The sequence below is a fragment of the Rhinopithecus roxellana genome, chromosome 11, assembly GCF_007565055.1.
Source record: "Rhinopithecus roxellana isolate Shanxi Qingling chromosome 11, ASM756505v1, whole genome shotgun sequence".
Lineage (NCBI taxonomy): Eukaryota > Metazoa > Chordata > Mammalia > Primates > Cercopithecidae > Rhinopithecus > Rhinopithecus roxellana.
The window spans coordinates 100,643,670-100,669,733 of NC_044559.1; the positions used below are offsets into that span (position 1 = coordinate 100,643,670).

At 42.3% G+C, this 26,064-nt stretch overlaps 1 protein-coding gene across 4 annotated transcripts in view; it reads left to right on the top strand.

Annotated features, from left to right (window-relative positions):
* Positions 1-25,831, top strand: part of ARID5B (AT-rich interaction domain 5B) — a 193,671-nt gene extending 167,840 nt beyond the window's left edge. For all 4 annotated transcript variants that reach the window (XM_010367591.2, XM_030940204.1, XM_030940205.1 and 1 more), the window contains 2 exons: positions 14,291-14,489; positions 19,758-25,831. In XM_010367591.2, the coding sequence (XP_010365893.1) occupies positions 14,291-14,489; positions 19,758-21,923 (2,365 nt within the window). In that variant the 3' untranslated portion in view covers positions 21,924-25,831. The remainder of the gene's footprint in view (positions 1-14,290; positions 14,490-19,757) is intronic.
* The last annotated feature ends 233 nt before the right edge of the window (positions 25,832-26,064 follow it).

The window sequence follows — 26,064 nt, forward strand, 5'->3', positions numbered from 1 at the left end:
AAAATTTTAGTAGAGATACCACAAACTTTAGCAATTAAGAAACATGACTGAAGATGTCTTAAACTTTTTGAAGAATGCTGTCACTTTTCCAAATCCAGAATTTGTCAGTGTATCAGTCAGGGTGCAGTAAGGAAAATGGAAACCACACTGGATATTCAACAAAGAGACTTCACCATAGGCAGTTGCTTAAACAGGGGTTGGTGTGAGGCACTGAGTTAACACAGGGGCAATAACTGTAGGTTCTCTAGGGTGAAAGAATAGAGAGGACAGGTTGGTTGTCACCACCCAGAAGTTTGGAGAATGTGCCTCAGAGCTGGGGTTCGGGTCTCTGGTAAGAAGGAGTCACCCAGCCAGCACTGGTGCTTCAGGAGCTCAGAGGAGGAGCACTGCAGAGCTGGGCTGAAACCTGAGGAGGTGGTGCTCCCTGGCTGCTGCCAGACCTCAGAGGACATGCACTGAAACTGTTGGAGGACTGTTGAAACTAGAGGCTACAACCCACTGCTGCTGTTAAGGCACTGTTGAGTTGACACTGATAGGAACAAGTGAAACAGAAAGGAGATTTCTTTTCTCTCCCTGCCTCCCAGGACCTGCTGTTTGCAGAACAGTAACAGGAAGATAGATGACAAAAGGGATGTGTAATTTACAGAATTCCATTCCTAGCATCAGCAAGCAGAGTACAGAAGGGAGAATTTGGAGTTGAGAGACAATAGGCCATCCGCCAAGTGGGAACCCCATAAGCAGAGCCCGTTTTATGTGTGGAGACACCAAAAATGGCAGTGTGGAGCCTCCAGCCACGTTGTTGGAGCATAGCTGTCCCAGGGTGATTAGCAAGGTCCTTTATCTTTCCTTGGTATTTCCTTTTTGCCGTCTAGACTCCTCTCACGTCCTTGTGATCAGATGCAATCACTAACTACCAAAATTTGAAGATCATTGGTTTTATTTACAATAGTGCCTCTCTCACTCTTGAATCAATCATTCTCCAAAAGGAATCACCCATAATCCTATGTGTTGTGATGGGGAGAAAAGGCTAGGATTGCCATTCTAGATGTCTCTTTTTAATTGGTTCTATCAAAGAAGGGCAGAGGACATGCACATATGTCCAAGAAGCGACTGAAGCTCTGGGCCAAAACTTCATGATTATGGTGGATTTCATTCATTCTTGCTAGTCACAGGTTGCATGAACAGATAAAACAGAGATGACTGGATTGGAGAAGGAACACTGTTTTCAAGAAGGGCCAATGAGTTGAGAATGGTCAGGACTTTGTGGGCAAATATCTAGTCTGGAAATGCCCTTGGAATTTTGTAAAGCCTTCCAAACCAAATCAGGATGATGAGAGCTCTTCCTACTAGGCTGTGGGTTCTTCTGTTCTCTCATTCCTTTCACTTTGCTAAAGAGAACTGCTCCTTTTCCTATTTCCCTGCCACCAGCTTTGCTTTCCTAGAAGATGAAGAAGTGAGTGATCTACTATGCATTATCCACTGATTTATTTTTCATGCACTGTGGTTCATGTTTCCAGTAAATGTTTTCATTTTACAACAAGAAAAATGTAGCCAGTTCCTCAGTAAAATGTTACTTGTATATTAGTTGAGCACTTTTGGTTTATTAATGAGTGCAATAATGAAAGTGTGGGTTGTTGAAAAGAATCAATGGGTGTTTTTATTTAAGGCAAAGCAGAAATGGTACAATGCTCGTGAATACATCATTGTCGCTGAAGGCCTGACTCGTACAAACTTGCCTCTGATTGGTTTAAATCAAATAGGTCCAAGCACTTCATAAAAATGTCTTTGTCAGCCTGGTTTTGCTTCCAAACCTATTCATCTCTGTCAGTTTTTAATATTAGTACCAGGCTCCTGGCCATAGTCCATTAGTACTGTACTTAATTGCTCGTGTTATAGATGATTACCAATATAAAAAGCATTAATGTTTTCCCATCGAAAGGCTGTTGCTATATAGATGTCTCAAACTAAGCAAAGCTCATGAAATATGGTTATTCTGGACATTTCTAGTTCAGGATTTATAGATAAAGTTACTGTAGCTTTTGATGCAAAGAAAAATACCCACCTCATTCTTTCTAGGTGGAACATTTTCTTTCTTGTCTAACTAAAAGTAACCAGTTCACTTTATTTTTGTCAGTAAAGGAACAAAAAGGAAAATGGCTACTTTTATGGAATTTTCTTAGCTTGATTTTCTGGAATAGTAAGTCACTTTAAAGGCTTTGTTTTCACATGCAGATTTCCCTTTTTAAAAAATGTTTTTAAAGTACATGCAGGGGGAACAAAATCTTTACTCAGAATGCTAGATTACTGGTTTTACTTTTCCTGAATAAATTACGTGGTCTGTTTCTGTGGAGCACATGAAGTTGTTATTAGGGATTTTAAAAGGAGCATTAAAGCAAAAGTACTTTATGATGTGCATTTTTGAGTATTTAGAAAATCAAAATCATAAACAAATGTATTTGTGAGGGAAATTAGCAATTACTCTTCATCTTCTTGCATACGTAATGCCTCATTTCAAATCCAGCCTTTTGCTTGTGCCATAAGCATTCCTTGGACAAGATTGTCACCCTGCATGGCTGAGGCAGCTTTCTTTGCAGGGACTTAAGGTGAGCTGTACCCAAGCCAGATGTACTTGGGCAGATATTGAGTGATAGCTGGGACTTCTGCCTGTTTTCTCTGAAGGTATATGGCAGAGTGTGGGAGGCTTCATGTTTTGAATTAGATAAGCATGTGCTTTAAGTTAAGGACCAAAAATATATCAGGTTCTAAGGAACCCACCTAATCATACCATGGCTAAAAGTAGGGAAAGAAAGGTGAGTTACAGTTCTGTGCACATCAAGGACATGATTCCATGTATTCGTTCTCATTTGGACACCCTTGGAGTTAATAAATACACAATTCAGAAAGTCACAGGCAACATCTCAGAATTGTATATTTAAGAGGACCCCTAGCAACTCCCTAGACCAGTGCTACTCAAATGAGATTTTTTAACTTGTCCAGGAACTGTTTGCTACTAGTCCATAACAAGCTAAGCACACCAATTGCAAATAAGCATTGATATACTTACACTGAAATTTGCCAGAATAACATTATGTCCATTGAAGCTAATAAAAAATTGAGGCTCACGTTTTGTATGCCTCCTTTTGAATTTCATTTTCTAGTAATTCATTTTTATGGTTGTTTACAAAAGCATCAGTCAGCATCAGATAGGAAATTCAGAAAACTAGTCCTTCACCCAGGTCAGTGGAGAAGCTCTGCTCCTACATCTTGGCCACAAACTCAGATGCTTATGGAGGCAGGTAGCATAGATGAGTGTAGGAGCCATGGCTAGAAAGTGTGAAACTGGCATGCACAGCCCGGGCCAGAGCGCCCAAAGGGGCCAGCCCACACTATTGCTGTAGGTAGATGCCATCTGTGTGCCTCCTGACCTTCCATGTTTTCAAGATATTTTTAAATGTGAAATAACCTAGCTTATAAGCATTGGCTCCTATATTTTAACAAATATTTTATATAAGCTAAATCAAACATGCCCAGGGGCGAAATATGGATGCCAAGTTCCACGAAGACTGAACTGTGCTTGACACTAGGCTATCCAGCCTCTGATTCAGCGCCCTGCAGTGGGAGGGCCTGGAGGAAGCGTCAGGGTTCAAGGCGCTCTTACTCTGCTCTACACACTCTTCCATGTGCTGAGCAAAACGCCCTCTGTGGCTTCCCATTGACCCTGCCTTGCCTTCGGAGGCTACCACGTCTTCTCCCTTTGCTCTGATCAGCTTCCAGGAGCTTGTCAAAGCTCCTCTTTCACTTCAGGTCTTCCTGTTCCATTCAACCAAGCCCCAGAGTGCCAGTAATGGACCTTCACCAGCTCGGCTTGCTCTCATGCAGGCACTTCCAGTTTGTGTCACTCAGAATACGCAAAGCTACTCCAGATGTGGCATGTAGTACTTCTCAGGATGTGGGCAGTGTCAGTCTCAACACCGCCTAAGATTACATTTGAAATGGGCAAGAAGCCCTCTCCTATTGGCCTGTTGCTTTTTCTTGGATAGGATAGATTTGCCATTTGATTTACTTCTTTTTCATTTACTGCTGCCCTCAAAACCCAATCGGTGTTTTTTGGACATCTGCTATGTGCAGAGCACTCGCAGGGGTAATGAGAACATGTAAAGCAAAGAGTTGAGAATTGGCTGGCAAACAATGAGGAGGTACCCTCGTCACACATTCACAGCAGAGATTGCTAAAGGAACAGGATGCTGTTTCCCGTGAACCCAGGTTCAGCCTCAGAATCCTTCTTAGTATGGCATCCCCAGGGAGCCACCACGACTCATTAGAACTGGAAGATGCCGTGATCCTTGGTTTATCCAACCTAGCACAAGATCTGACTCAAAGGCTGTACACACGGAAGAGAGTTATATCTATGTCTGTAGACTGGGCATGGTGGCTCATGCCTATAATCCCCACACTTTGGGAGGCCAAGGTGGGCAGATGACTTGAGACCCGGGAGTTTGAGACCAGCCTGGCCAACATGGTAAAACCCTGTCTCTACTAAAAAATACAACAATTAGCTGGGGCTGGTGGCACATGCCTGTAATCCTGGCTACTCAGATGTCTGAGGCACGAGAATCAGGGGATGGCTGAACATGGGATGCGGAGGTGGCAGTGAGCCGAGATCACGCCACTGCACTCCAGTCCGGGCTACAGAGCAAGTCTCTGTCTCAAAAAAATAAAAAAACTACACCTATAAAAACTAGTTATGTAATTTAAAAAAATAAGTTCAACAGGGATCAAAGAAGGAAGAGAGAATTTTCAACTGAAATGAGCAAAGTCCCCCCCTGGAAAATGTATATAAAAAGGTAGGGAATGAGATGGTAACAGGGGCTGTCAGAAAAGTCCTAAGGCTGAATTTTCAAGTCACATACCCCAAAGGCAGGTAGTGCTGTTTATCCTCTTAGTGTCTATGAACTATTATCCTAAGGTGCAGTGGGTAGACTCTGCCCATCCTCATCCATGGTAAGGTTACCCAGTCAATGGACTTGCATTTCCTTTCCCAACACTGTCTTTCTCATGGCAGTCCTGACCTGTGGCCCCTATTGGGCTTACCTCTGCAACACGTCCACCCTGCCACTCTCATCTCCCCAAACCCACAGAAGGCATCCTAGCCCTTATCAACAACCAGAAGCCCAGGAAACTGAAAACAGGTTGCCCAGAGTTAGGTTGACTGAAGTTGTACAGCTTCTCTTCCATCTACACCCCACCAAGCTTGTTCTCACAGGGCTCTGAATCAGGTCAATGCAAACACCCTACACCCAGAGTAGCTGCTGCTTGTCATCTGTAAAGAATTTCTCTCCGAAGGACAGTCAGGTAATTTCATACACAAGAGCCTCATACTCTGTATCACTTAGCATGCCTAAAATGCTCTGATAACTTTCCAATGCCTGGATATTTCAAGAAACTTTTAAAAAGGAAAACAAAACTCCAGCCAGACCCTGGAGTAGAAAAACTGGTTTCTATTTTAAAAAATAAACAGCAGCCTTTGAAAAAAATCTCTACTTAAAAATTCTTAAATTTGCCTCTAAATGCAAGTTGTAATTAATAGAAGTTAGAGTTTACACTGTTGAGTGTAAAAACACCCTCAGGCACAAACTAATCAAGTGTGTATGTCATGCTGTAAACTACAGTGAGTTCTTTGTTTGACGCCCCCCCCCCCCAAAAAAGCTTGCCAAACAGCAGTTTTTCTTTGTTGAGCTCCTTTATTGTCTCATTTTTGTTTTTATCCTACTTCCTCCATCCCACCCTTTGAACCTAACTATAGTATTTAAGAAACCTTGCAAGTTCCATGTTTTATTGATAGTTTTTATCAAGCATGAATTTAAATTTGAGAATAGATTGGGTGTCTTAGCCCTTTTCTTTTTGATAAATAGCAAAAGGTTTCTACTTAGGATTTTCTATCCTCAGGGTTTTATCATTAAGATTAAATAACTGTACTCTCAAGCATGCCACTGCACAAACATCATTTCAATTATGTGAGTAACAGATGCCTTCACAAAGAAACTATTGAAAATTCAGAAAGCATGTTTCCAAAAAAGAAAAGGGAAAAAAGTATCATATGACGGAAGAATGTAATTGTTTACCATTAAAGTGTATTCTTAACTCTTGCACTGAAACCCTCTTGGAACATTTTGTTTTTGTGTAAGTTACTACAAAGTTTCACCAAAATAATAAATGTTGTGGGAGAATTGTTGAACATTTCAGAAGTTCTGGAACCAGTAGGATCTAACATGCATGGGGCTTAAATGCAATAGTTGTTTGCCTGTTTTTACATTTTGACACTGCCTTCCATCATTTGTGGGGTGCACATCACATTGAAAACACTGCCATGTTGGCTGGGCATGGTGGCTTACCCTGTAATCCCAGCACTTTGGGAGGCCGAGGTGGGCAGATTGCTTGTACCTAGGAGTTTGAGACCAACCTGGGCAACATGGTGATACCCCATCTCTACTAAAAATAGGAAGAAATAGCCAGGTGCGGTGACGCACACATGTAGTCCCATCGATACAGGAGGTTGAGGTGGGAAGATCATCTGAGTCCAGAAAGTCAAGGCTGCAGTAAGCCGTGATTGCATGAGACTCTGTCTCAAAACAAAACAGTATTGGGTTTATTATTCTTGAAATAATGTTCATCTGCCCTTGAAATGGATCCATACAACTCAATTCTGAAGTCACTGGGTTTTTTTCATTGAGAAGAGTAATTGCTGCAATCATTGCTGGCTGGCATTGTAGCAGGCGAGGCACCATGCATAGTCTGTGTTCACTGTTACAAGCATGCATTTTAATCGCTGGGAACGTACCATCAGCCTTCCTTAAGTCCATTCCAACTTTCTTCAGTGTGGTTGTCATTTGAAAGGCATAGGAATAACATCAGTCTAAACACTCTTACATGTGGCATGGAGACATCATAGAAAGCCCCAAAGGAGCTTTATTAGGGAGACCATGGGAAGCTTGGGCTTGGTAGGACTAAGTCCTAGAGGGTGGAATTCATGGAGGATATGATTCTCGAGTTTCTTTTACCATCCAATATTAAGTTGGGCATGATCCAACTAGTATCGCTGCCTTCTGAAGAGCTATGGCTCCAACTAGTATCACTGCCTTCTGAAGAGCTATAGCATGGTTATTGTAGCATATTGTAAGAGTAGTTGCCCAGTGCCCAAGCCATAGGGCTTCTTCTGATGTAGGAGGTTGACCCTTTGTGGAATGGCCACATAGGTATTTTATAGGCCTGTTGCCTCTGAGAAAAGGAGAATGCTCACTCCAGTTTCTCAGGTGACTCCTTAGGAGCTAGGAATTCACTTAACCCAGGCAGGAGTGATCTTTCAGTAGCTCCTCCGTGTTGGTACGTCTCCGTGTTGATACATCTGTGTATGAAGGTGCACAGCCAGCTTGTTGAGATGAAGATAGCTGGACTAGCAGAGGCAGGCAGTTTGGTGGCTGAACTCAAATTGTGGCACTAAACAGCTGTGTGCCATTGACGAGTCACTTAATCATTTAGCTCTGAACGTCAGTTTTGTCATCCATAAAATGAGATAAAATAATATATCTGTAGATATTTCTTTTATTGTAATGGTTGAAATTAAAGCATTCAGAGTGCCTGGTATTAAAAAGAACGTAATGCATGGTGGTGGCTGTTAATATTGTAATGCCTAATCAATATATATGAATGACCTGAATGAGATTTCTCTACCTTCCCACCTTGATTCTAACACAGTCCCCTGAAATCCATGTAACTCCAGTTCAGGAAAGCTGTCATCTTTGAGCTGACTCTCTCACACTGACACACCTTTATGGGAGCCGAGCCATCACCTTGCTGTGTTCGGTACCACGTACCTTTCTTCTTTTCATTTAGGGTCATACACACTCTGGGACCACTGAGGGAGGTTTCAGAATCCTATCAGTGGGCCTAAGAAACAACTCTCCCACCACTTCCAGGGGCCAATGGAGAGAGCATTAAAGCCTTCAAAAAGTTTTCTTGTTCATCTGCTGCTTGTTGAGTAGGTAATGAAGCCGCTGTGAGCAGATCATTTTCCCAGAAAAGAGACCTTTTGTGGTGACACATGGCTGTATTTCATCGTTGTTAATAGTGGACTCCATACAATTTAGGTGTCTTCGCATAGAATACAGGTGATGCTAGTTATACCTACTTCATTTTTGAAGTATGTAGGGCAGTTTGGCTTTGGTAGCTCTTGGGCAGGGTGAGTCTTTCACACAGACTCTGTGTTGCACTCTGCTGCCATTTTGTTGGCTCAGATGGGCCCCGCTATAGGTTCATTCTTCATGTCAGGGTGGCTTCTTAGTCCGTGGTTTGGTGCCCCAGACTTTGAGTTCACATGTTTGCCTGTTGGGAGGTGACACTGGAGGCCTCTTTCTCAGCTCTCTGGGTTATGGGGAGAGCTTGTCACACTCGGCACACTGTTTTTTCTGCTCCACTGAAGTTCACACCATAAAATGGAGATCTTCATCTGTGGCTCCCATCTCTCTCAGATGGAGCTTAGCTGTTAAAAGAACAGGAACAAAGCATCACCGTAGCTATTGTGCTCAACCAGGGTTATACCCACCAAGGAAACATTCTCATTTCTCTGTTCATTTACATAGCACATTTGTGTCTTTGGCTGTTGGTTTGGTTCCCTACCCCCAAAAGCTCTTCTTCCACTTTTATTGTCATGGTCTAGCACCTGAGAGGTGAACAGTGTGTGAGATTAGAAAAACTCTCTATGCTTATTGGAACGGTAACAAGCATGTGTACCTCATCTTCAGAAAAGAAAAACACACCTTCTATTGGCTCCATATTTGGTGAAAGATTCCTTCCCATACTTCACAGTGAAGTTGTATTTTCAGTTTCTGGCTGCAAAGGGAAATGTCTGGCCAAATCATAGAAATTTATCAAGCCTGGAATCAACTCAGAGGTGTAATGACTCCATTTGGGGTGAGATCAGGTCTGAAGTCCCAGTTGAACCAATATGTCATTTCGTTGTTACTACAAAAAAAGCCTAATAGTATTAGAGTAGTAGTACCCTTTTTTTTTTTTTTTTTTTTTTTTTGGAGACAGAGTCTTACTCTGTCAGCCAGGCTGGAATGCAGTGGCACGATCTTGGCTCACTTTTACCTCTGCCACTAGGGTTCAGGCGACTCTCTTCCTCAGCCTCCCGAGTGACTGGGATTACAGGCACGCACCACCATGCCTGGCTAATTATTGTATTTTTAGTAGAGATGGGCTGATCTCGAACTCCTGACCCCAAGTGATCCACCTGCCTCAGCCTGCCAAAGTGCTGGGATTACAGGCATGAGCCACCACACCTGGCCAGTAGTGGCATCTTTGACCTGACATGCACCAGTGTTATTTCCCTCTGCCCCTAGAAAATATTCTGCTCCAAGGACACCAGCAAACCTTTAGGTCTGGAATTTCTCACTGATTTGATACCATGAAAGTGCCTATGTAGTAACTGGGGTGACTTTGGGATTCAAATACAACCCTAAAGGTTCACCACTTCTTGCCCCCACTCTCTGGATTCAATCAGTTCCAGACATTATTGTAATACCATTTTTCAAGCTCTGTAAATAGATGGATTCTCATTTTTCCTATTAAGTACTGTTTGCTAAATATTTTGACCCAAAAGTTCGGTCATTCCGTGCAAGCATTAATCAGTACAGGAGACATTAGTGGTTACTTGTTCAGATGAGGTTTGACATTATTTTTCCTCTGCTTCTGAGGGAAGGGAAGGGAATGTTGTGTAATAAAGATGAAGGGTCTTTTCTTCTTTTGTACAAAATGCAAATGATGAGGACATGTGTGATATACACTTCTCTAATGCAAGGCTACTGCTTTTTGTTGAGAAAGAGAGGCAAGGCCCTGGAGGATTTTAGACTTTGTAAATATAAAATTATCTGCCTTAGTGTTTAAAAAAAATAATAATAAAAGGGAGAAAGAGTTGGCAGGTTGCCAGATTACTTACATTACAGTAATAGATTTGCTGACCCCTGACTTCTGCTGTAGAGAAATGTATTGAATTTTTCATAATATCAGATGAGGCAGATCTAAAAACCTAGTATACTGAGCACCATTATTTAACTTGAGATTTAGCAAAGCCGAAATCTTTTCAAACCAGCAATTTTATGTATAATGATAATTTAGTGGCTCAGATGCTAATAAATCAAGGTTATAATGCTATTGATTTGTTAATTTTAACTCGGGTTGATTTTTAAGTCTTTTTTTTTTTTAAAGAAAGAAGAATGAGGAGGGGGAAAAAATCTTGCTTTTCACAGTGACTGAATTTAATAAGAATCTCTGTGATAGCAAAAGGCCCCCCTACTGTTTCTGCTTTGGGGTGGAAAATGTTATTCTTGTATTATTCCTAGGGAAAAATAAAATCCCATGCTGCTACAAATCTTATGCCTATGGAAAGATGTTATTTTTTAATACATAATGGCTTACCTATTTCAGATCCATTAATGGCATCATAAATAAGCATTTTGCTAATCTGAAATGTGAAATCTGGATAATAATAAAGGCCCATTTATCTGTCCAGCTTTCAATCCCCAGACTAGATGTAGATCAGGAAGGGGAAAATCTCTCTGGATTTTCTAATGAATATATTGCTTCTCTTCCCCATTACTTCCACCCACCTAAAAGCCAACCCCCATTTTTAGAGTTGCAGTCCATTGAAAATATTTCTCCTGTGTAATGAATTCTTGGGGGCTGGAGTGTATGTTTGCTTTTATCTGTACAGTTAGAAACTGATAAAATCTTTGCTGTGCTACAAATATTTGAGAAATAATCATCCTCAAGGCACAGGCATGGTGTGTTTTACTAAATTCTTTATATAATACAAACCTACTCAGCTTTCTACATAAGGCAATTTTGACCTAATCTAAGGCTAACCTGTTTTTAATGGTACCACATGTACATTGAACGTTTAAATGTTCAGAAAGCTATAACAGCTTTTGTCCTCTTGCACTGTAAAAACTTCTAATAATCATATGATAAGATCATATCCTGTGGGGTAATTGTGTTGTACCATGACAGGATAACTGAAAAAACATTCAGTGAAAATTGCACCAAACGGAAATCACTATATGAAGCAGCGATTGTGTGCCGTGCGAGACTGTGCCCTGTTCTTCAAAGCTTAGCTGGTCATATTTCTACTTGCTTCCTTTTAGCTTCTGCCTTGCTTGTTTTATTTTAGGAGCCTTTTTTTCCCGCAAGCCACTATAATTATCTTTCAATGATTTAGAAGGGGGGGAAAAACACTCAACTGACCTTTACACACACATACACTCTCTCACACGCACACACACACACACACACTCACACACTCTCATATACTCTCTCTGGAAGCCTTGAGCAAGCAGGGCTTGTGTTTGGATTCAGTTTTACCTTAGTCATGCCTCTTTCCAGATACAAGAAACATTTAATTCCAGATTTCCTGCTTCTGGCTTTAGGCCTTTGACCAGCAAAGTGAAATGTATTTTTTACTGCTGTCAGCCAGCCAGCTGCTGAGTTGAGTGAAGGGGAGAAAAAAAAAAAAGGAAAGAAAACATAAAAAAAAAAAAAAGGAACTGAAATGAAAATGGTGCCCTGCTTTGTGAACTTGCACAATTAGAAAAGGAAATTAAAGTCTCCTCAGCACCCATCTAGAGAGCCAGGCTGGCCCAAGGCTCTCAGAACCCAGAGCGAGGGGTCCTTGGGGGGTCCATGGGGTATCTCTCCTAGCCAGTTCTCTGCTTTCCCTCCTCCCCCTCCCCACGCTCAGAGGTAATACTGTCATTCTTCTCAGTAAAGAGGGTCCCTCGTGGTGTCACCATCTCCATCAGAAAATGAAGTTGGGGGAAGGGTGGTACCAGCAAATTGCAATCATTGGAATACCCAGACTTCGGTGCTCTTTGAGTTCCCATGGCAACAAAACAAAAGTAAAACAAACCTATCTGTCCCAACAATAAAATATGTTTTCATTAAAGTCAATTTAAAATAGCTTTTCAGTTTAAAATATTCAATGCATTTTACTCCCGGACAAAAATCCCCAACCTGCCAATATTGAAGAGGATAAAGTCCCTGGCAGAACCAGGCAGAAAAAGGGAATTGGGGGGAATGTTGGGGACTTCACAGATGAGATAGAATAAATTCAAGTATGAACAGGATTGCTTTTTTCTCTCTTTTTCTGCTTAGTTATGCTTTTTATTATATAAACATTAACTGTAATATTACAGTGGGAAGCAGGTATTTGGCAGCCATATATTATTTTAGTAAGTCTGCATAGGGAGGGCAGTTTCCAGTTTTAGCAGCTGTAACATGTTTAAACTCAGTTTGTAATGGGATCTGAAGATCGCTATTCCCCATGGGCTCTGTTGATCTTCATGGCTGGCCAACTGCCAGATGTAGGGCTCCAAAGTAGTTTTCACGCCTCCTTGCTCATACGTTGTCCAAGCATGCTCAGTAAATGAATTTTGTTTCTAATATGCTATAAATTGGGATCTGATTTTCCCATAATTTTATTGGTATTTTCTTAAAGAGTAAAATATTAGGATCACAAATGTCCCCACATCTGTACTGTCAAACCTGAACAATCACGTATGGTTAAGCAGTTGAGATCCAAATAACATAGATAGAAACCAATTTTAGGATAGCACACCAATATCCAGACCAAGGAAGTTTTTGCCTGGGAATCTTAGTTTAAAAATAATGAGGATCTCCAATATTTCAACAGACTTACTATGTTTATAAGCCAAGTACATTTTCTTCATTGAGTCAACTTGTCTTATTTAAAACAAATTATGTTTGCTGTATTAAAGTTCATATTTTTAAGGCTGAGTCTTATATTAATCCCACAGTGAGTCATTAATCATACCAAATGCATTATAAAAACTTTAATCACTGAAGTTGAAACTGAGATTGTAATGCAATCCATCCCTTTTAATTACATCAGCTATTTTTCCCTTTCAGATAAAGAGCTGCATCGCAAAGGGAAAACAGATTAAAACTAGAGCTGTTTGATGTTTCTCTTTTTAGAGCAATTTTATGCAGTTTGTTTAAAAAGTTATATAATTAAAACGCTTGAAATTTTCAACCCTCTGGTTTTTGTGGCTTGCATAGTCTGTCTGCCTTCCTTCTCGCTGGGGCTGTTTTTTACTTAGCACCCTAAAACAGAACTCCTAGTGGAGTCCCCTGCCCCACTCAGAGCTGTGGGATAAGACTAAACTGTCTCTTGGCCATGCTGTGCTTGCCTGTCATTGACCTTTTTATCTTAGATGTTTCATCTCTATCTTGACATGAATGAAAATAAAATCTTTTGAGATGGGCAGTACTAGGTTCAAATCTTACCTCTAACAAATGGTGTGACTCTCAGGCAAATTGCTTAACCTTTTTAGGTCTCAGTTGCCTCATATGTTAAAAAAAAGAGTAATAATAATACTCCATAGGGATATTGTGGCGTTTACATAAAATAATCTTTAAATGTACCTGGCACATGCTAGTACCTATGAGAATATAAGCTTCATGAGCTCAGCAGCTTTGAATGTTTGTTTCACAGCTGTGTCTCAGTGTCTAGAACACTGCCTATAGTATGTGCTCAATAAATAGTTGTTGATGGACTGATAAAGCAGCTAGCATTATTGTTGCAATTTTGTTAGCACTTAGCCAGGTGCCATGGGGAGTGATGATGATATTGTTAATGTTGGATGCTTCCATTGGTATCTTGGTCTATAGACCCACAAAACCAAAAAGAGGTCTTACTGAGAAGTGTTAAGTTACCAGGTACAGGCCATGCGTGGTGGCTCACGCCTGTAATCCCAGCACTTGGGGCAGCCCAGGTGGGTGGATCACGAGGTCAGAAGATGGAGACCATCCTGGCTAACACGGTGAAACCCCGTCTGTCCTAAAAATACAAAAAAACTAGCCGGGCGTGGCGGCGGGCGCCTGTAGTCCCAGCTGCTCTGGGAGGCTGAGGCAGGAGAACGGCGGGAACCCGGGAGGCGGAGCTTGCAGTGAGCTGAGATCTCGCCACCGCACTCCAGCCTGGGCGACAGAGCGAGACTCCATCTGAAAAAAAAAAAAAAAAAGAAGTTACCAGGAACTAATTTTGACCAAGGAAGCAGAACACTAAAGTGTGGAGTAAGTTTATAGAAGTATAGCAGTGTCATTGGAGATGAAGTCATTTAATAATTTGTTTATACTGAGAAAATAAAGTAAACCCCCATAGCATTAATGCTACTGGAATTACTCAACTGACCAATCATCTCTTCTGTTAACCTTTTAGATTAATCCTACCATATGAAAGGTTTATTAAAGGAGAAGAAGATAAGCCCCTGCCTCCAATCAAACCTCGGAAACAGGAGAACAGTTCACAGGAAAATGAGAATAAAACAAAAGTATCTGGAACCAAACGCATCAAACATGAAATATCTAAAAGCAAGAAAGAAAAAGAAAATGCCCCAAAGCCCCAGGATGCAGCAGAGGTGAGTTGCTTTGCTCCAGAAGTACCTCTGGAAGACATGTGCTGCCTCGAGGTCCTTCTGGAGCCGTGAGTACACAGCTGTGTCCCTGCACAGTTGGACGGCTTGATGAAGAAACCAAGAAATCTGAGCTTCACAGTTCCCCTCATAGTTCCCCAATTCCTGAAAACCTTTCAGCTTGCTGAGTTGAAATGCAGTGCCTAGTATTGAATGGGATAACCCAGGAATAGATTCTAGAAAGATGCAAACATCCTGTAGAAAACTGATAACAAATGCTCAGGCTTTGAGAGAGAAGGAGCCAGAGCTATACTAACATCACAGAATTTTACTGTGAAAACATGGCTTCTTGGCCATTCCACAGTCAGTCTATCTGAGGTGCCGGTGTGACTTTAAAACATATTTTGGGGCTGGACATGGTAGCTCACACCTGTAATCCTAGCACTCTGGGAGGCCAAGGCAGGTGGATTGCTTGAACCCAGGAGTTCGAGAAGAGCCTGGGCAACATGGTGAAACCCAATCTCTACAAACAAAGCTCACGCCTGTAATCCCAGCACTTTGAGAGGCCAAGGTGGGCGGATCACAAGGTCAGGAGATGGAGACCATCCTGGCTAACACAGTGAAACCCCGTCTCTACTAAAAATACAAAAAATTAGCTAGGCATGGTAGTGGGCGCCTATAGTCCCAGCTACTCCGGAGGCTGAGGCAGGAGAATGGCGTGAACCCAGGAGGCGGAGCTTGCAGTAAGGAGAGGTCGCGCCACTGCACTCCAGCCTGGGCGACAGAGCGAGACTCCGTCTCAAAAAAAAAAAAAAAAAAAAAAACAAGAACAAATATTAGGCATGGTGGTGCCCCCCTGTGGTCCCAGCTACTCGAGAGGCTGAGGTGGGAGGATAACCTGAGCCCTGGGAGGTAAAGGTTGCAGTGAGCCATGATTATACCACTGCACTCCTGCCTAGGTGACAAGAGTAAGACCATGTCTCAAAAAAAGATGGTTTGGGGATCTAGGAAAGAGGGACGTTGGAACCGTGGTGCTGTATCTCTGCAAGACTGTCCTGAAAACTTTAGAGATGTGTTTGTCTCTCATAATTGATTTCTATGCAACAGCCTTGGGTTGAGACCAATTTAGGAAAATCTTAAGCATGGCCGGGGCGCAGTGGCTCACGCTTGTAATCCCAGCACTTTGGGAGGCCGAGGCAGGCGGATCATGAGGTCAGGAGATCAAGAGCATCCTGGCTAATACAGTGAAACCCCGTCTTTACTAAAAACACAAAAAATTAGCTGGGCATGGTGGCGGGCGCCAGTAGTCCCAGCTACTTGGGAGGCTGAGGCAGCGGAATGGCGTGAACCCGGGAGGTGGAGGTTGCAGTGAACCGAGATCTCGCCACTGCACTCCAGCCTGGGTGACAGTGCGAGATTGCATCTCAAAAAGAAAAAGAAAAGAAAAAAAGAAAAATCTTAAGTGCATATTATTTATAGGGGAATTTTGAAATGGTTTCTCTGAAACCACTATTATTTTTCATATTAACAGGTAGTTTCTGAACTTTTTAAAACAAGCCCCAGCCACCCCTAGCCCCCAACAGCCTTTTGGTAGAAGCCATTACCACCAGCATACAGCCAGTCAGCCAGTCTTGTAGGCTGATCTGGGCTCTGTTTCAACATGAATAATAAAAAACGATGCTGCCCATAAAAAAAAAAAAAACTTAGCCGCATTTGGAGACAGCATGTTCTAGGATTCAACCCCAGAGGGAATTTTTTTGGTGCTGATATTAAATACCCCCTAAAAAATCAGGTTTATAATGAACACATAAAAGGCTTCATAATTAAACACTGGTTTAAATCACACATGTACAACACGCACCAACCTCCCATCTAGACATCAACTTACCCAACTGACTCTTACATAAGAAAATAGTATTGATACCAAGAGGAGAAATTTATGTTTTTTGTTTTTATTAAGTTTCATAATTATTTTAAGCTCTAGTAACTAAAAAGGGGGAGGAGGAAGATGATGCAGATTTTTATTTTATTTTTTTTTTTTTGAGACAGAGTGTCTCTCTGTTGCCCAGGCTGGAGTGCAGTGGTGTGATCTAGGTTCACTGCAACCTCCGCCTCCCAAGTTCAAGCGATTCTCCTGCCTCAGCCTCCCGAGTAGCTAAGACTACAGGGATACGCCACCACGCCTTGCTAATATTATTGTATCTTTAGTAGAGACAGGGTTTCACTATGTTGGGCAGGCTGGTCTCAAACTCCTGACCTCAAACGATCCACCTTCCTTGGGCTCCCAACATGCTGGGATTACAGGTGTGAGCCACTGTCCCTGGCCAGATGATGCAGATTTCTCAACATCTGCAAACTTGCAACATAAATGGCCAAAAGCAAGGAAATTCCAAGTGCATGCTTCCATTCCATTTTTCCTTGATACTTTTGGCCTGGTGATTTATTACAGGATTTCAGATGATTGTGTTCTATTAGCTGTCATATGTACACAAAGCACTAGGGGACAGACTGCGGACCAAGGGGACAGCTGACCCTTGAATGTCTCCACTTTGGGGATTCAGTTTGAAATGGTTGGTTTATGAATGGTAGGAGGAATCCTTAGCCTATGCACTGAGCCTGTCAGCTTGGGAGATGACCATTCCCAAGAGTGGAGCCTTACTCCCTGGGGTCCATAGAAACCCTTAAAGCTGTTAGGCTTTCTGTTTCCTGTAGGCCACAACTGTTGCCTTCAGGGAGCTGTAAGTGTCTCAAGTTTCAAAGGTTGTCATGACGAGGTTATCTAAACCTCATGGAATCTTCCACCCTCTCCAAGGCTGACCTTGTAATACGAATCACTTCCCACCTCCAACATAGAACCATGTTATTAGCCAGGTGTATTTTTTCTTATTAACTCTATTTGGGGTTTTTGGTTTGGATTTTATTGTTTTCATTGCTTTTACTTTTTGGTGTTTTCAATATGAAGCAGTGAACTCAGTGGAGATAGAAAGCGTGATAAATTCCCTCTAGTTGAATCCACTATATTCAGATAATGGGATTGCAAGTTGCATGGTGAGAAGCTAACATTTAACATACTAAGCAGATCGTAAAATGTCTTCCTAGAAAAAAAGTCCTTTACTTTTTTCTGCCTAGCTTTCAAAGACTTCCTAAACCTGTTTTACAGCCCGAAGCATGGGACTGCAATATAACTGCAGGTCTACATCATAGAAACTTCAGTGGGACTGAGTATCCCCCATTGCCGTGCCTCAAACTATAGCCCCATAAGAAACTAACAGTTAGAAGCAATTTGCCTTTTTCCCTTGCCATACTCATTTTTCTGTATTTTTATGCCATATATAAGCTCAAGAGACCAATGATGATTATCAATGTAGAACAAGAAATGATATTTGTACTGGAAAAGGCAGCTACTAGTACAAAAATAAAGAAAAATAATGATGATAAGCAAAGACTCTTAGGTATAACACATCCCGGCCGGGCGCGGTGGCTCAAGCCTGTAATCTCAGCACTTTGGGAGGCCGAGACGGGCAGATCACGAGGTCAGGAGATCGAGACCATCCTGGCTAACACGGTGAAACCCCGTCTCTACTAAAAATACAAAAAACTAGCCGGGCGAGGTGGCGGCGCCTGTAGTCCCAGCTACTCGGGAGGCTGAGGCAGGAGAATGGCGTGAGCCCGGGAGGCGGAGCTTGCAGTGAGCTGAGATCTGGCCACTGCACTCCAGCCTGGGTGACAGAGCGAGACTCCGTCTCAAAAATAAAAAAAAAAAAAAATCCCTAAAATTCAGGTTTTTTTAAAAAAGATTTGAGGAAACATACCTATGAAATAGGTGTGATTTCTTAAAACTTTTGTTACCACGTATTCCTAAACCAGCATCCTCAATCTTACCCAAAGATGTTAATGTGGCAGACACTTCTCTCTCTCTCTCTCTTTCTCTCTTTCTTTCTTTCTTTTTCTTTCTTTCTTTTTTTTGAGAGAGTTTCACTCTTGTTGCCCAAGCTGGAGTGCAATGGCGTGATCTCGGCTCACTGCATCCTCCACCTCTGGAGTTTAAGCAATTCTCCTGCCTCAGCCTCCTGAGTAGTTGAGATTACAGGCGCCCACCACCACGCCCAGCTAATTTTTGTTTTTTTACTAGAGACGAGGTTTCGCTATGTAGACCAGGCTGGTCTTGAACTCCTGACCTCAGGTGATCCGCCCACCTCGGCCCCCCTAAGTGCTGAGATTACAGGCACCTCTTTTCTTAACAGAGAAGAACAAAGTTCAGGGGATGAGATGGAAAAAGGAGGGGAAAAAGACCAGCTCAGTACAACTGTTTTGTGACTGCTCTGCTAAGACATGTCAGGGCAGAATGACAGCAGTTTTGAAAGGGCTTGTCAGTCAGCTGGGTCACAGACAGAAAGTTAAAATGACCTCTTAAGGTCAAAGTTTACATGGCTACATAATGCAGATGGATCGAATTGGTACCCACAACTTCTGTCAATAGGGTCACATAAGGAGTATCTGTCTCATTGACTATAATTTATTTCGTTGAACAGCAAAGCTATATTTGTGGTGGCACAGACAGTCTGAATTTTGACAACTTCATTTTGGGCTTTAATAGAAATGTAGTTTGCTGCAACCTAGAAGGACTTAGTCTCCTCTGTCCCTCAGGTAGACAGGCTGCCAAGAAATCTTCATACTTTGTCAGTATTTTAGCATTATCTGCATGTCATCTGGCCTGAGTAGAAATTATTAACACGTATGCATTGCTAATCTTCAGTACACCATATTGAATACATTGGGAAGGGGTTTGCCCTCTTAAAGAAAAGCAAGGAGTTGCAATAAGTTCATTGTTTGTTGTTAACATGGGGTTGGTTGAATTTTTGAAAGAGAAATGCTTTAAAAAAATCTTTCTCAGGAGTATCATAAAACACAACATGTAATTTAAAACCCATTTGGATAATTGACTGATTTGACAAGAAGACAACCTTAGAATTAAACTATATATTAGAATCAAGGAGTGATATGATTGTATACCATCAGTACATAACACTGCTATTTTGATAGGTGTCTCATAAGGGACTGAAGCGAATATGCATATTTCCCCTAATGTTTCTGTAATTTAGATTTCTTTGTTTAGAGCCATGATTGGGGAGTAATAAAGCTTTACAGAAACTTCATGAGCTGATTGACAAGCCTGTTTTCAAGTAAAACTGCTGTGTGGAATATTTCATTTCATAGCAAAACGTGTCAGTGTGTTTGGTTTTCTTCTGACTGTCTTTTGAAATATGTTACCAGGTTTCATCAGAGCAAGAAAAAGAACAAGAGACTTTAAGCCAGAAAAGCATCCCTGAGCCTCTCCCAGCAGCAGACATGAAGAAAAAAATAGAAGGGTATCAGGAATTTTCAGCGAGGCCCCTGGCGTCCGGAGTAGACCCAGAGAAGGACGGCGAAACAGACCAAGGTCCCAACAGTGAGAAGGTGGCAGAGGAGGTGGGAGAGAAGGGGCCCACACCTCCACTCCCAAGTGCTCCTCTGGCCCCGGAAAAAGATTCAGCCTTGGCCCCTGGGGCCAACAAACAGCCACTCACCTCTCCTAGTGCCCTGGTGGACTCAAAACAGGAATCCAAACTGTGTTGTTTTACAGAGAGCCCTGAAAATGAACCACAAGAAGCATCCTTCCCCAGCTTCCCCACCACACAGCCACCACTGGCAAACCAGAATGAGACGGAGGACGACAAACTGCCCGCCATGGCGGATTACATCGCCAACTGCACCGTGAAGGTGGATCAGCTGGGCAGTGACGACATCCATAATGCGCTCAAGCAGACCCCAAAGGTCCTTGTGGTCCAGTCGTTTGACATGTTCAAAGACAAAGACCTGACTGGGCCCATGAACGAGAACCATGGACTTAATTACACACCCCTGCTCTACTCTAGGGGCAACCCAGGCATCATGTCCCCGCTGGCCAAGAAAAAGCTTTTGTCCCAAGTGAGTGGGGCCAGCCTCTCCAGTAGCTACCCTTATGGCTCCCCACCCCCTTTGATCAGCAAAAAGAAACTGATTGCTAGGGATGACTTGTGTTCCAGTTTGTCCCAAGCCCACCATGGCCAAAGCACTGACCATATGGCGGTCAGCCGGCCATCGGTGATTCAGCACGTCCAGAGTTTCAGAAGCAAGCCCTCGGAAGAGAGAAAGACCATCAATGACATCTTTAAGCATGAGAAACTGAGTCGATCAGATCCCCACCGCTGCACCTTCTCCAAGCATCACCTTAACCCCCTTGCTGACTCCTACGTCCTGAAGCAAGAAATTCAGGAGGGCAAGGATAAACTCTTAGAGAAAAGGGCCCTTCCCCATTCCCACATGCCTAGCTTCCTGGCCGACTTCTACTCGTCCCCTCATCTCCATAGCCTCTACAGACACACCGAGCACCATCTTCATAATGAACAGACATCCAAATACCCTTCCAGGGACATGTACAGGGAATCGGAAAACAGTTCTTTTCCTTCCCACAGACACCAAGAAAAGCTCCATGTAAATTATCTCACGTCCCTGCACCTGCAAGACAAAAAGTCGGCGGCAGCAGAAGCCCCTACGGATGATCAGCCTACAGATCTGAGCCTTCCCAAGAACCCGCACAAACCTACCGGCAAGGTCCTGGGCCTGGCTCACTCCACCACAGGGCCCCAGGAGAGCAAAGGCATCTCCCAGTTCCAGGTCTTAGGCAGCCAGAGTCGAGACTGTCACCCCAAAGCCTGTCGGGTATCACCCATGACCATGTCGGGCCCTAAAAAATATCCTGAATCACTTTCAAGATCGGGAAAACCTCACCATGTGAGACTGGAGAATTTCAGGAAGATGGAAGGCATGGTCCACCCAATCCTGCACCGGAAAATGAGCCCACAGAACATTGGGGCAGCGCGGCCAATCAAGCGCAGCCTGGAGGATTTGGACCTTGTGATTGCAGGGAAAAAGGCCCGGGCAGTGTCCCCCTTAGACCCATCCAAGGAGGTCTCTGGGAAGGAGAAGTCCTCTGAGCAGGAGAGTGAAGGCAGCAAGGCAGCGCACGGTGGGCATTCCGGGGGCGCCTCAGAAGGCCACAAGCTTCCCCTCTCCTCCCCTATCTTCCCAGGTCTGTATTCCGGGAGCCTGTGTAACTCGGGCCTCAACTCCAGGCTCCCGGCTGGGTATTCTCATTCTCTGCAGTACTTGAAAAACCAGACTGTGCTTTCTCCGCTCATGCAGCCCCTGGCTTTCCACTCGCTTGTGATGCAAAGAGGAATTTTTACATCACCGACAAATTCTCAGCAGCTGTACAGACACTTGGCTGCGGCTACACCTGTAGGAAGTTCGTATGGGGACCTTTTGCATAACAGCATTTACCCTTTAGCTGCTATAAATCCTCAAGCTGCCTTTCCATCTTCCCAGCTGTCATCCGTGCACCCCAGTACAAAACTGTAGGCTCAGCTCTGCCCAGCAGTCCAAAGCGGCATGGCCAACAGAGCTTCACTCCTTACCCAGGAGTGCTGGCTTATAGAGTTAGAAGGCAGTATTTCTTCTAATCTGAGGCTACGATCAGTCCCAGCTTTAGGGGCCCAAAGGGGAGGTGAACATGCCTGATTTTTGTGGGACAGCTCTAGCCTTGGCTGGTCAGTCTTGACTCCCTTCCAACACAGATGCCCAGGCACCTCCAGATCATTCACTTCGCACATGGGCCTTGTGAAGGGATTTGTGAATATCCAGGAAGAACTTAGAGGACCCCATCTGAGTTCAGATGGTCAGGAAACAATCCGGGCAAATAAGAGGCAGGCATTTCAAAAAACGGGCAAGGAAGACTGGCAAATAGATGCCAAGGGATGCCCCTCTTTTTCATAAAACTCTCCAAGGTTCAATCAATGCAATGTATAGTGAAACTTCAATAGATCTTTCATTTTGACACTATTAAACAATCCAGAGAAGTAAACACTGTTAAATTGACTGTATATATTTGCTTCTTAAAACTACCCGTATCACTGTTTGCTCACCTAATTTATATACAGGTAGTTCCATTTTCTCCCAGTTCCTTCTTGTCTCTTTTTTTTTATTATTATTAAATGGTATTGCTTTTGTTTGCAGGTCTTTTTGTTTTTGTTTTGTTTTCGAGGCTGACTGACTGTCCTAGTTGTTGATGTGTGTTTGTAATTTTTCCACATCTTATTTTGAGCAGCTTTGGGTGGTAAAGTTATTGTTTACAAATTGAAGCAACTGATTCTAGTGGAACAAATGAAAAAGAAACAGTCAAGCACACAATAGTGCAAAGAACGTTCCTTTGTAGATCCGCAACTTAAGGATTTTGTTCCTCATAAATGGCATAGTTGAAAGAGCTTATACACTGCTTACCCAGCCAAATGCTTTGCTTTGAAGTATTGGGTTCTGTGAAAATATTGAGTGTTGTACTTACCTTATCTAGGCTGTGAAACTGTCCTACATACCAGAGGAATCATAAAAACAAAAACCTCACTGGCAGCAAGCTGCCGAATAACAACAGAGTCTAGAGGACATATTTGTGGGCTGCACAGATATTTTAGGAATTTCAGAAATTAGAACAGGAGCCAAAATGATTTACATTGGTGTTGGCACTGATTCCTTTAAATGATCTGGGAAAGGGGGTTGGGAAGAGGATGGAGCTCAACTGGCCAGAAGAGGAGCAGCTGCAGTCCTGATAGCTTCTCTAGCCTCGGTCTTTTGAGTAATAAGTAGTCACGTTGTTTTCATCCAGTTGGTTTCCTGTCATTCCCAAGAAGAATCTCCCAGGCCACATCTTTGAGGATAACTGACATACTGGATTAGACTTTTCAAAAGAAAAGTCATCCTCTTTGGGTTTATGGGGCGTGAGTTTTGTGTGTGCACACACACAAACTTGGAAGGTGGTTTGGGTCATGTTTTTAACCACCTGGCAACACAGTCCACTTTCTGGTTTCTTTTATTGTTGGAAGTAAATGGTCAAGCTGCTCAGGCAGTGAAAAGATGTGGAGAATGTCCGTTGTCATTCTTGCCACTGTATTCCATTTGCTACCGAGATGTAATATTAAGGTGGACACATTTTCTAACTGTATTAATTAAAAGTCAATGGATACAGAGAGTGGATTTTCTCCCCAAGTCCCATCCCTGCTGAAGACCGCTTGGATGAACTCCCCAGCCCACTGCCCCTCCCGCAACACTACCAGTAGACTTTAGAACCATAGCTAACTAAGTCTTACCTCTGAGATACTTAATTCTGGGAAAATTGATGACAATTTTCAACTTCTAAATAGGTAACTTGACTGCAAAATAATCAAAACTGATAACAATGAAACTGCGGCTCTTAAACAAAGCCATGCATGCTGTGCATTTGTATTGAAATGTCTCCATGATATGAAGCCAAATATTCAATGTAACATACTTAATATCCAAAGGTGGAAACAAAAGAATGTAGAGATCCAGTGTTAAGAGTTCCATTTGCTTCAATTAATTATTTACCTTCCTGTGGAATAATATATATATATATATATTTAATAGAACCATAGATAGACTAGTAGAATTTAGATTATAAATGTGTGAGTGCAGATTATCCTGCTATTGCACAAGCTAGAGGGGGGGAAAAAATCTCAATTCCAGCTGGCAAGATGCTAGCCATGACACATATAAGAAAGTTGCACTAGATTGAATGGTCACAGAATCGGAGAACATGGAAGAAAAAGGAAACTTCGGTGGTTCTGCAGCAGACATGGGCTAGATCATATGTGGTTTCTATGAGTTCGCGTCTCAAAAAAAAAAGGGGGGGGGCATCTGTCCCCAGTGGAGCTCACCTATTTGGAATATGGGGCATTTGTTTTTTCCACTGCAATGATTTCAGTCTGGTTTCATCATGTTGGAATTCGATCACACCATTTCAAACAATGTTAACATAGTCCAGCTTTTGTTTTTCTCATCTCTTCCGAGAGGAGACTCACTGTTTCTGTCTGAGGAAGCTCATACCCTCGGCAAAACATCAGGACAAATAAAGAGAAATGGGGGTATGCATTCCCAACAGAAGCAGTGTGTTATTTGTTTTAAAACTCTGAACAGAGATCTTGGAAATCTTTCAAAAAGACCATTGAATTCTTCATTGGCTGAGAACGACGTTTTAAAATGTCTTAAATAAGGCTTTGTTTGCATTGTTTGAGTTCAAGGGGCCTTATTATTGAATGGAATTGCACAAGCCTTTCTTTGTGCAATCAAACCTTTGTTATTGGTAGTTCTGTAAAGGAAACTGTGGAATCGAATTGGCAGTGGAGTCATAAATCTATTTACTGAGTGTGGCTTCCAAGAAATGTTGCAATTCAAAATGCACTAAGTCTGTGATTTACTGGAGATTTGGAGATTCTAAATAATATTTTTAAAAAACTTTTCCATGCAACTTCTGGTTTAATGTTTGGCAACTCCACATGATAAAAAAAAAAAAAAAAAAAAAAAAAGCCCAACCGAGTTTCGGAATTAAGTATTCTTCTAGTAAGTGATTCAAACTTGTAATATTTGCCACAGGACTGACTTATTTATTTACTAGCTAGAAGCTCTTAAGTTCACTTGTTTATCAGGGCATATACAAAAGGGTTTGTTAAAACTCAATGTTAACTTTACAACTTTCTGACCTGGTGCATGAATTCTCAAGTACTGTATTTCACTGTGTTGGTGTGTCTGATGGAAATTTCGAGGTGGTCCCACAAAAAATATTTTATGTAGTGTGCCTTCAAAGAGAACCATTTATTTCTCTTCACTTATCGTCCCACAAAGTCACATTTGGTGGTGGTCAGCCAAGTCCCATCTGGTCTAGTTTTACTCTTGTCCCAATTTTAAAGAGAAATGGGAATGAGTTTGCCCTGGTGAGACCCACACCATTGCAATGATTATCTTGAGCACTTAAAGTCCAGTGTTGGCTGTTAGTGTATTTGATATTCTGCCTGTCTCCTCATGGTTGAAATATGTCTGAAGAATAGCAGCATAATCTCTTGGCTGTTTATACTTTTTTAAACTTTCCTGTGTTGTAAATATTGTATACTTTTGGTGATTCCAGCTATGTAACCTCTATGCTCTGTAAGGTGATTATTTGTATATAGCAACATGGCCCAGTGATATTATATAGTTTCCCAATGGAGAGGTTATTGAGTAACCTTTGCATTAGTTTAAACACTACCAGAAGAATGCTGAGCCAACTATAAACACTCAATTTTGTATGTTTTCCAAATTGTACTTATTACTGCTTTTGATACTGTATTACGTGCCAATAGTTTCCCAATCACATAGCAGGCAAGAGATATTTTGTACTTTTTGATCCACTGTAATATTTAATAAAAAATGTTACTATCTGTTTCCTTTTGGGTGTGAGTAATCTGTCACTCTTCCTGAGGAGCCTGTGGCCTCCCCAGAAGACTTTCCACCCCATCTGTCTAAATTGGATAACAATAATGATGGCAATGTTTGTAGTTCAATGTCTCTTTATCTTCACAAGCTCATGTAAATATGGTGATACCCATTTTACTTAGGAGAAAACTAAAGCTTAGAGAGGTAAATCAACTGGTCCAAGATCACCCAACAGATGGCAGAG